The sequence below is a fragment of the Zalophus californianus genome, chromosome 15 (assembly GCF_009762305.2).
Source record: "Zalophus californianus isolate mZalCal1 chromosome 15, mZalCal1.pri.v2, whole genome shotgun sequence".
In the NCBI taxonomy this organism is placed as follows: domain Eukaryota; kingdom Metazoa; phylum Chordata; class Mammalia; order Carnivora; family Otariidae; genus Zalophus; species Zalophus californianus.
In genome coordinates, this window is record NC_045609.1 from 72,983,560 (window position 1) to 72,995,812 (window position 12,253).

Consider the following 12,253-nt stretch of genomic DNA (forward strand, 5'->3'; position numbering starts at 1 on the left):
AAAATATTTATTAAAGGTAAAGGAGAGAAAAATGATGGGAGAATTATGTCAAGATAATATAGGTATGCTAAAGTTATGTTAAAAAGGAGCTATAGTAATAACATTTTCAACTTGGGACCAATGATTTACTTTGAGCAAAAGAATGTCACCATTATTTTAAGTAAACATTAATTTTATTGGTTTTAGAAGTTTGTTCATATACAATTTATACATTTTTGTTGGTTTATATTTATAAAAAACTTCAAACATAAGGAATGTATATCTAGTTTTGTTTGAGTGTATTTTAGTTTCCTCAGAATTAAAATAATTTATGAACCTTAAGTTTTGTGAAAATATATTTCCTTTAGGAGCATTCCTTCAATTAGTTAAGTTTGAGAAACCTTATGTAGGCTAGTCTCCTACATTTTACAGGTGAGGAAACCAAGTCTCATGAGCAACATGAATGATGGGCAGGTAAAGGCAGTATTTTAATTTTTAAAATTATTTTATTTTATTTTTTTATTTTTTTTAAAGATTTCATTTATTTGACAGTGGGAGAAGGAGAACCAGGCTTCCCATTGAGCAGGAAGCCTGATGCGGGGCTCGATCCCAGGATCCTGGGACCATGACCTGAGCTGAAGGCCACCCAGGTGCCCCAAGGCAGTGTTTTTAACTTAAAATTATTAAAGTTATCCTGCACTTATTAATACTTTTTATTATGCATAATAATTTTTTTGTTTGAGGGTAATAAGCCTCCCTATTAATGCCAATTTTGGTTTTTCTTAATAATGATACTAAGAAAAAATATAATTTTTATTTTTAGATTTTTTAATAGTTTATAAATGCTTTCATTTCTACTCTCTTTTAAAAAATTATAATAACCTTTAGGGTATCGATTGTTATTTCTGTTTTATAGATGAAGGATTGTTGACAGGAGAGGTAAACAGACTTGCCCAAGGTCCCACTTGTTATCAGTGGCCAAACCAGGATTTGAGTACATTGATTTGCAGTCTAATATTCTTGTAGCATTCTAGTAGCATACTAAAGTAAATATGAAATTTTATATTATTTAAATGATTTTTTCAGGCTGTGGTCTTTATGTCTGATTGGGTGTATGAATTTTTTTCCCCTGTAGGCATTACATTTGCTCTTAGAAGTTTTCCTGTTAAGTTATATTTCAGACCGTTTGTTATGTATATTGCATTTATTAATATGAGCATTGAATTCTTAAATTCTCTTAATCCATATATTCTATTTCTAAAATCTAAGGTCTTTGTTTAATGCATTGTGTTTGATTTTTTTTTAATAGGTCCTGATTGTTCTTTGAATGTTCCTTCTACTGAGTCTTACTGGATTCTGCCAAATGTTAAACCCTTCAGTCCTTCTGTAGGTCGGGCGTCCCATAAAGCAGTTTTACATGGGAAATTTATGTGGGTGATTGGCGGATATACTTTTAACTACAGTTCTTTCCAAATGGTCTTGAAGTAAGTTTTTTTTACAAATGTTCATAATCTATTGGATTATTTTGGTAATAAGACTATACTAAATGTCTTATTTTGTTGCTGTCCAAATTTATAAATGGTTATATCAGTGATAGTATCTATTTACTACATGGGACTGATTTGAGAATATATGAAGTCAGTATATCCATAGTTAATTTTTTGTCATTATGTATCTAGGTTTGGTTTGTAGAAATTTTATTACCTCTCTAGAGAGTGCTTTTTGGAAATTCTTAGTATGAAAATATTAAGTTCAAAAAAGTGGGGGGCCATGCTTGTATTAGACATTAAAAATCCTGCCACCTTTTATTTTTTTAGATGGAAGTGTAATTGCTTATATAAAAATACTTTCAGTTTGTTCCGTAAGTTTTAATTTACCTGAGCTTTTACTTTACAAGCTTTTGGGAACACAGGCCAATATTATAAAATAAATCATTCATTTGATGTTGGCACAATAGAGATTATCCTCTGCATGATTGGATGATATGAGAAATCATATGGGTGGCAGTTTTATCTGACTTTTTTTCAGCTGCTGATTGTATTTTATTAACCATCTATTAACAGAATAAAAGAGGAAATAGAGTAATTTGATTATCAGTGTTTTCAATATAATAATATATTATAACTGGTATAACTTGGGCATCAACCAATCAGAACTGACCTTAGTATTCATTGTAACATTGTATATATTGCGTGTAGGCTCCTTGCAAAATGCAATATACATATAATTTTTTAAATATGTATTTTTGCTTTTGTCCCAAATATTGCATGGATCATACGTATACTAAAAATTTGTTGGTTGTTTATCTGAAATTCAGATTTAACTGAGCATCCTATATTTTATCTGTAACTGAAAATATTAACCTTGTTAATTTGGAGAATATAAAAAAGTCTGTGTTTAAGAGGAGATTGCTTTAAAACTATGATTGAATATGATTGGAATTAAAGTCTAAAATAAAATCTGGAGACGAAGAAAAGGAAGAGTTATAGGTAAATATTTAAGTGAAGAATTAGAATTATGCATCACAATATGTGAAGGATAAAATATTCTAGAAAGAACTGAAGGAGAGTTGGTGGGATTAAATGAGTTTTTATGATATAAAAAGAACCTGAAGAAATAATAAGATTTAAATGTGGAAACAAGAAGGAAATTTACCTCTAGAACTCTCAGTTCTAGAGGTGAGGGGGGTGGGGGGATGGGTTAGCCTGGTGATGGGTATTAAAAGAAGGCACGTACTGAATGGAGCACTGAGTGTTATATGCAAACAATGAATCATGGAACACTATATCAAAAGCTAATGATGTAATGTATGGTGATTAACATAACAATAAAATTAAAAAAAGAAGGAAATTTACTATGATTAATGAAAAGTCTGTGAAAATAAAGTAAAACTTTGAATTAAATTGTGGTATTTGCAAAGTAGAGTTGTGAAGACAGAGTATAGTGTCAGGGAAACATGGGAATTTTAAAAATTTATGTTCTGTATAAGTTTAATTGCATATTTAAAATTAAGTGGTGAATATCACTTGATTCTCTCTTAAACTTATATATTTCTAATTTGACTCAGTTTAACTTTTGTCTGCAACCTGGTTCTTTTGCTTATAGTGTTTAGTTTTGTAGTAAGCCTCAAGGTGTCAGATTAGAAGAAACCTCGTTGCTGTTTTCACAGGTTAGATAATTTTTTTTTTATTATTGTGAATGTAGTTCAATTGTAGGTAGGTAAGGATATTTAGTAGCTTTTAGAAGTGATGTCAGTCATTAGTCAATTTATCTTCTATAGAATTTAATTGAGGTGTAGATGTTATAGTTTTTAAATCTTCTGCATCTTTAAGAACGATTTTGTTTATTTGAGAGAGAGAGCAAGGGAAGAGAGTATATGAGGAGGAAGGATTGATTAGCAGTGTCAAATGCTAATGATTAACCAGGTCAAGGAAAATGAGGACTGAGAAGTGGCCAGGGATTTAGCATGAGGAAGTTGATTTTAACAAAAACAACTTTGCTGGAGCAGTGTTTTTAAAAGTTTGTTTGGAGTTAGTTGAAGAGAGAGTGGAGAGGTGCAGGAGGGGCAAGGAAGAAAAGGGGTAGTAAAGAAATGGGGTGATAGCTTGAAGGGGTAGTAGTGAGGTCAAGAGAAATTTTTCTTTTCTTTTTTTTATAAGTGGGGAAAAATAACACCATGTTTTTATGCCGATGGGAATTAATCTAGTAAGACCAGAAAGTGGTGATGTAGGAAAGAGATGGGAGGACTGCTAGAATGTTGTGGGATCTAGTGTTACCAGGAACACAGCTATAGTTTATTGATAGCAGGCAACAGCCAACTGCCAATTAGGGGCCTAGGACCTAGATGCTAAGAATGGTTTTGCATTTTTAATGGACTGTAGAAAAGAACCGAAGAAGAATATATGAGACCAATGTGGTACACAAAGCCTAAAATATTTACTGTCTAGTCCTTTACAGAAATAGTTTGCTGGGCCCTAATTTATGGTAACTTGGTGGAAAGCAGTGTGTTGGGTGCAGATATGGTAGGTAGATGTAGGTATGATTTTGTGGAAGTTATGTTCTGGTTGATTATATTTCCTCATTTATGTCATACACATGTATTTTATAACTCCAAGGTAGGAAATAACTAACATAATACTGTAGATAATTTTTGGTAGCACTTTCTTTTTTTTTTCTTTAAATTTTTTTATTGTTATGTTAGTCACCATACATTACATCATTAGTTTTTGATGTAGTGTTCCATGATTCATTGTTTGTGCATAACACCCAGTGCTCCACGCAGAATGTGCCGTCTTTAATACCCATCACCAGGCTAACCCATCCCCCCACGCCCCTCCCCTCTAGAACCCTCAGTTTGTTTTTCAGAGTCCATCATCTCTCATGGTTCGTCTCCCCCTCCGATATACCCCCCTTCATTCTTCCCCTCCTGCTATCTTCTTATTTTTTTTTCTTAACATATATTGCATTATTTGTTTAAGAGGTACAGTTCTGTGATTCAACAGTCTTGGACAATTCACGGCGCTCACCATAGCACATACCCTCCCCAATGTCTATCACCCAGCCACCCCATCCCTCCTACCCCACCCCCACCCCCACTCCAGCAATTTGGTAGCCCTTTCTTTCTCTTTCTCTCTCTCTCTCTTTTTTTTTTTTTTTGTAAAGGGAGTTCTCTTACCTTTCTTGATCCCACAATATTACCTTTCTTGAAGAAAGAGAAGACGGGAAATAATTGATAATGAGCTTCTTAAACAATGTTTTAGCCAATTCTTAGCTGGGTGTTACCATTTTTATGTTTTGGCACATTGAGGAACTTTGAGTGTAGAGTATGATGGTGGAGTTCTGTTGGATAAGCATTGGAGATTCATAGTTTGGAACTTCTGTTTTCATATATGTATTTTTAGAACAAATATGAATTTTCTTTTTTTATCCTGTAATCCAATACGTACTTTATTTTTTTATTATGTTATGTTAATCACCATACATTACATCATTGGCTTTTGATGGAGTGTTCCATGATTCATTGTTTGTGTACTTAATTTTTACAGAAGCTTCTATCTTACTAGATTCATTTTATTTCAAAAAGTGATCTGTGAATGAGTTATATTTGGCATAGGAAATGCATACTTAGTTAATTTATATAATGCTAAGCTTAGTCTGTGTAAAAAAATAAAAATGAATGCATAAAGCAAATGGCTGTGGTAAAAATGGAAAGAATTTTCATCTATTTTGAAAAGAAAAAGCTGGCTTTTAAAAAAAATGAAAAATGCAGACTAACTCACTTATTGTTTAGGCTAGCTAATCAGTTGTTTGAAATTGTTAAAGGTAATTGAACAAATTAATCCCAGTAATAAATAGCCTAGTCAAGTTAATGTATATTACACATTTAGGTGATTGAATTCTAATTTAGAGTAGGTATGTCTTGAATGAGTCTATTAAAAATTTCTAATATGGTACATGAAATTATGAGTTTATTAGTTATAATTGTTTTTGAATTTAATGAATACTTGAATACAAGTGAGGAAAGCATATGCAAATTAAAAAACCAAAAATGAATGTTAGCTTAAATTAACAAGTCAGGAAACAACAGATGTTGGCGGGGATGTGGAGAAAGGGGAGCCCTCCTACACTGTTGGTGGGAATGCAAGCTGGTGCAACCCCTCTGGAAAACAGTATGGAGGTTCCTCAAACAGTTGAAAATAGAGCTACCCTACGATCCAGCAATTGCACTACTGGGTATTTACCCCAAAGATACAAATGTAGGGATCCGAAGGGGTACGTGCACCTCAATGTTTATAGCAGCAATGTCCACAATAGCCAAACTGTGGAAAGAGCCAAGATGTCCATCGACAGATGAATGGATAAAGAAGATGTGGTATATATACACAATGGATTTAATAATGCATAATGCAGCCATCCAAAGGAATGAGATCTTGCCATTTGCAACGACATGGATGGAACTGGAGGGTGTTATGCTGAGTGAAATAAGTCAATCAGAGAAAGACATGTATCATATGACCTCACTGATATGAGGAATTCTTAATCTCAGGAAACAAACTGAGTGTTGCTGGAGTGTTGGGGGGTGGGAGGGATGGGGTGGCTGGGTGATAGACATTGGAGGGGGTATGTGCTATGGTGAGTGCTGTGAATTGTGCAATACTGTTGAATCACAGATCTGTACCTCTGAAACAAATAATGCAACATATGTTAAGAAAAAAGAAAAAGAAGAAGATAGCAGGAGGGGAAGAATGAAGGGGAGTAAGTCAGAGTGGGAGACGAACCATGAGAGACGATGGACTCTGAAAAACAAACTGAGGGTTCTAGAGGGGAGGAAGGTAGGGGGATGGGTTAGCCTGGTGATGGATATTAAAGAGGGCACATTCTGCGTGGAGCACTGGGTGTTATGCACAAACAGTGAATCATGGAACACTACATCAGAAACTAATGATGTAATACATGGTGATTAACATAACAATAAAAAATTAAAAAAATGAATGTTAGCTTATAAAGTATTTTTCTTTTATTTTGCTTTTAGTTACAATTTGGAAAGCAGTATATGGAATGTAGGAAGTCTATCAAGGGGTCCTCTCCAGAGATATGGACACTCTCTTGCTTTATATCAGGTATGGATCATGGTTTTTAAATTCTAATCATTTTTTTGTTTGTTTGTTTGTTTTTAGAATTTACCTTTGAGAAAAAAAACTAAATCTCAGTTTTATTTCAAATATTTAATGAGAATAGATCATAGATCACAATTACTTGAGATGTCATAAACTCATATAGTATTTTAGTAAAAAATAGATTTTAGTACAATTCTCCATGGAACATCAGAAGAAATGAAGATTGAATTTTTGTCCATGGCTTTATACCTAGTCATCAGGTTAATCACTTTTTTTTTTTAAGATTTTATTTGAAAGAGAGAGTGAGCTAGAGAGAGAGCAGGGGGAGAGGTAGAGGGAGAGGGAGAAGCTGACTCCCCTTCTGAGCAGGGAACCCATTGTGGGGCTCGATCCCAGGGACCCTGGGATCATGACCGAGCTGAAGGCAGTTGCTTAACCCACTGAGCCACCCAGGCTTTTTAAAAAAATTGTAGTAAAGTACACATAACATAAAATTTACCATTTTAACCATTTTTTAAATGTAGTTTCAGTGACATTAAGTATATTCAAATTGTTTTACAAACATTACCACCATTATTTCCAGACCTTTTTTCATCTTGCAAAAATGATACTCTATACCCCATTAAACAGTAACTCCCCATCTCCTTCCCCAGCCACTGGCAACCACCATTCTACTTTCTGTCTCTGTAATTTGACTGCTCCAGGTACCTCATATAAGTGGAATCATATAGTATTTGTCTTTTGACTGGCTTATTTCACTTAGCATAATGCCCTCAAGGTTCATCCATGTAGTATATGCTAGAATATCCTTCCTTTTTAAACCTGAATAATATTCCATTGTATGGATATGTCGCATTCTCTTTATCCATTCATCTATTGATAGACCCTTGGGTTGCTTTCACCTTTTTGACTCTTGTGAATGATGCTGTTGTGAACATGGGTATAAAACTACCTATTTAAGTCCTTGCTTTAAATTTTTTGGGTAGATAGCTAGAAGAGGAGTTGCAGGACTACATCATAATTCTGTTTTTAATTTTTTGAGGAATTGCCATATTGTTTTCCATAGCAGCTACACCATTTTACATTTTCATCAGTAGTGCACAGGGTTCTAATTCTTCCACATCCTTGTCAACATTTGTTATTTTGTTTTTGTTTTTTATAATAGGCACTTTGTGTGCAGTGGTATCTCATTGTGGTTTTGATTTGCATTTCTTTAATGTTGAACATCTTTTCAAGTGCTTATTGGCTGTTTGTATGCCTCCTCTAAAGAAATGTATATTCAAATCTTTTGCCCATTTTTAAAATCAAGTTGTTTGTTTCTTTGTTGTTGAGTTGTGAGGGTTCTTTATATATTCTGGATATTAACCCCTTATCAGATATGATTTGCAGATATTTTCTCCCATTTTGTGGGCTGTCTTTTCACTCTGTTGATATGTTCTTTGATACACAAAAGTTTTTAATTTTGGCATAGTCCAATTTATCTATTTTTTCTTTTGTTCTGTGGGCTTTTTGTGTCATATCCAAGAAATCATTGCCAATCCAATGTTATGAAGATTTTTCCCTATGTTTTCTTTTAAGAGTTTTAAAGTTTTAGTTTTGATATTTAGATCTTTAATCCATTTTGAGTTAATTTTTTTGTTTATGGTGTAGGGTAAGTGTTCACTTTCATTTTTTTGCGTGTAGCTATTTTGTTAGCCAGCACCATTTGTTGAAAAGACTGTCTTTTCCTCATTGAATAGTCTTGGTGCCCTTGTTGAAAATCATTTTACCATATGTGTGAGGGTTTACATCTGGGCTCTCTATTCTTTTGATCTGTGTCTGTGTACCAGTACCAGTATGACACAATTTTGATTATTGTAGTTTTATAGTAAGTTTTGAAATGAGGAACTGCGAGACTTCCAGCTTTGATCTTGTTTTTCAAGTTTGTTTTGCCTACTCAGGGTCACTTAAGATTCCATATGAATTTTAGGCTAGATTTTTCTGTTTCTCCAAAAATGTCACTGAGATTTTGATAGGGATTGCATTGTACTCAGTTACTTTTGTGTAATTCATGAATTTAGTATGATTGAAATGATAGGCTACTTAACTGGTTTTTATTTTGAATCAAGTATTTTGTGGTTTGTGACTAGACCCTTCAAATAAAAACTTACATATTTTCTCTGCTTATTTAAGAAAATTTGGAAAATACAGTAGTGATGTAAAGAATAAACTTCAACTCTTTTTTTCTATCCAGATGCATTTTTAAAGATAAAATAAAAACCTCTCTATGTATATATGTTTGTGTGTATGTAAATGCTTTCTTTCTTTTAATTTTGGTTTTTAGTTTTAGTGTTTGGTTTGTTGTATTTTTTTGGTAACAGCTTTTGAGATGTAATTGATATACCATACAATTCACTTATCTAGAGTGTGCATTTGGAATGGCTTTTAGTTTATTCACAGTTGTGCAACAACTTTTGCAGATTTGCATAAAATCGCAGAATTGTATAATCAATTTTAGAATGTTTTCGTTACCTCACAAAGAAACTTGTACCCTTTATTACTCCAAACCTCCTCATCCTCCCAGCTTTTAGCAATCATGAATTTATTTCCTGTCTCTATAGCTTTGTCTGTTCTGGCATTTCATATAAATGAAATTATTTACTATATGGTTTGTGACTAGCATGTTGTAGCATGTATTGATATTTTGTTTTTATGGCAAATAATATTCTATTATAGATATATTACATTTGCTTTATCCATGTATCAGTTGATGGGCATTTGGGTTGTTTTCACCATTTGGCTATTATGGTAATGCTGCTGTGAACATTCATGTATAAGTTTTTGTGTGGACATATGCTTATGTTTCTCTTGGGTATATAAGTAGGATTGAAGTTGCTGGGTCAAATGGTAACTCTATATTTAAATTTTGAGGAACTGCCAGACTGTTTTCCAGAATGGCTGCGTCATTTTCCATTTCTACCAGACATATACGAAGGTCCAGTTATTCTACATCCTTGCCAACACTGGTTATTTGATACCATTTTGATTATAGCCATCCCTAGTGAAGTGGTATCACATTTTGTTTTGATTTGCTTTTCCCTGTTGACTAATGATGTGAGTCATCTTTTCATATGCTTATTCCTATTTGTATTTCTTTGGAGAAATGTCTATTCTAGTCCTCTTCCCATTTTTAATTTTTTAATTTATTTTTATTTTATTTTATATTTTTTAAAGATTTTATTTATTTGAGAGAGACAGCATGAGTGGTGGGGAGGGGAGGAGCAGATGGAGAGGAAGAAGCAGACTCTCCGCTGAGCAGAGAGCCTGAGGGGGTTGAGGGGGGCTGGATCCCTCTTGGGATCATGACTGAAGGCAGCCAGTTCACTGACTGAACCACCCAGGTAGTCCTCCTTCTCATTTTTTAATTGGGTTATTTGTCTTTTTATTATTGAGAAGTAAGAGTTATTTATATATTCTAGATACAAGTTCCCTATCAGATACATGATTTGTACATATTTTTTTCCATTCTGTGTGCTTTTTTGATAGTGTCTTTTGAAGCACAAGTTTTTTAATTTTGATGAAATCCAATTTATTGTTCTTTTTCTTTTGCTTGTGTTTTGGTGTCATATTTAAGAATCCATTGCCAAATCCAGTGTTAGGAAGGTTTACCTCATGTTTCTCTCAAGAATTTTATAGTTTGGCCCTTACATTTAGGTCTCTGATCCATTTTGAGTTAAGTTTTGTACATGGTATGGAGTAAGGGTTCAAATTCATTCTTTTGCATGTTGACTACCTAGTTCTCTTTATACCATTTGTTGAAGAGGTTATTCTCCCCCCCCCTCCCCGCCCCCGAGTGGTCTTGGCACTCTTCAGTTGGCCCTAGATGTATGGATTTATTTCTGGACTCTCAGTTCTATTGATTTATATGCCTGTCTTTATGCCTGTAGCATACTGTCTTGATTACTTTTCCTTTATAATAAATTTTGAAATCGAATAGTGTGAGTCTTCCAATTATATTCTTTTTCAAGATTGTTTGGTTATTCTGGGTCCCTTGCAATTCCATGTAAATCTTGGAACCAACTTGTCAGTTTCTACAAAGAAATCCTCCAAGAGATTGCACTGAATCTGTAGATCAATTTGGAGACTGTTGCCATCTTAACTATATTAAGTCCTTTGACCCATGAACATGGGATGTCTTTCTATTCATTTAGATCTTTTAAAATTTCTTTCAACAATACTTTGTGGCTTTCAGAGTTAAAGTTTGTCATTTCTTTTGTTAAATTTATTTCTAAGTATTATTTCCTTTTTGATGCTTTTGTGAATGAAATTTTTTACTTAGTTTCATTTTTGGATTGTTCATTTTAAGTGTATAGAAATATAATAGATTTTTTGTACGTTGATTTTGTATTCTGCAATGTTACTGAATTCATTTATCTGCTCTATTTTTTTTATTTCTTAGGATTGTCTATGTACAGCTTCATATAATCTATGGATAGAAATATATTACTTCTTTTCCAGTCTGGATGCCTTTATTCAGTTTTTGCTTTTTTGCTTTGGCTAAAACCTCCAATACAATGTTGAATATAAGTGGTAAAAGTGGGCATCTTTGTCTTGTTCCTAGTGGGAAAGCATCAGACTTTCACCATTAAGTGTAATATTAGGTGTGTGTTTTTCTTAGGTGCTCTTTATTAGGTTGATGGAATTCCTTTCTATTCTTAGGGTAGTAATGATGTATGTCATTTATGTATTATTATTTCAATCATATGTAATGAAATTATTTGTATAATTTATAAGTGCTATAAAGTATCTGCCTATAGTCATGAAAAGTGGTAATAATAAAAATACACTCCATGTAGTGTACCAATGTGGTCTACCTTTTTGGTGGACAGTGCTTGAAGGAAACAGTGAATGAGAATAGCACAAAGCAGTGCACATAGATGGTAAAATTTAAGTGTAAGAAGTAGGGACTCAACAACTAAGATAATTAAAAACATAGTCAATTTAACTATATTAATATAGCTGTTTTAAATAAAGTATCTTAATGCAACTTTTTGAAAGCATGAATTTTTCCCCTTCTTGTAAGTAAAAGCATTAATTCCCATTCCCATATGACTTTCTATAAATAAAAACTATGCCTTATGCATGTTGTGAGTGATTACTAAAGTTTAATGTTTAAACTGAGCCTTTATTTTTAATTATATTGCTAAGATACAACTATTTTGCTTATTAATATATGTTTTTTAATTTACAGGAAAACATCTTTATGTATGGAGGCAGAATTGAAACAAATGATGGCAATGTCACAGACGAATTATGGGTTTTTAACATACATAGTCAGTCATGGAGTACCAAAACTCCTACTGTTCTTGGACATGGTCAGCAGTATGCTGTGGAGGGACATTCAGCACACATTATGGAGCTGGATAGTAGAGATGTTGTCATGATCATAATATTTGGATATTCTGCAATATATGGTTATACAAGCAGCATACAAGAATATCATATCTGTGAGTTACTTTGAAAATGTAACTATATACTCTTTTATTAGTTGAAAATATCTTTAATAAAGTCTTCATATGAATTTAGTCAAATGGTGAGTTATTTGAATCAGAATTATGAGCTAAGAATTAATACTTTTTAATATAAACCTTTTGATTTTGTGTTAGGTTTTGTCCTTT

At 33.0% G+C, this 12,253-nt stretch overlaps 1 protein-coding gene across 1 annotated transcript in view; it reads left to right on the forward strand.

Moving 5' to 3' along the window:
- The window catches only part of ATRNL1 (attractin like 1), an 891,320-nt gene that overhangs the window by 68,826 nt on the left and 810,241 nt on the right, over positions 1-12,253 (forward strand). Inside the window, 3 exon segments of the mRNA XM_027596871.2 lie at positions 1,289-1,463; positions 6,512-6,599; positions 11,827-12,082. Coding sequence (XP_027452672.2) covers positions 1,289-1,463; positions 6,512-6,599; positions 11,827-12,082 — 519 coding nt within the window.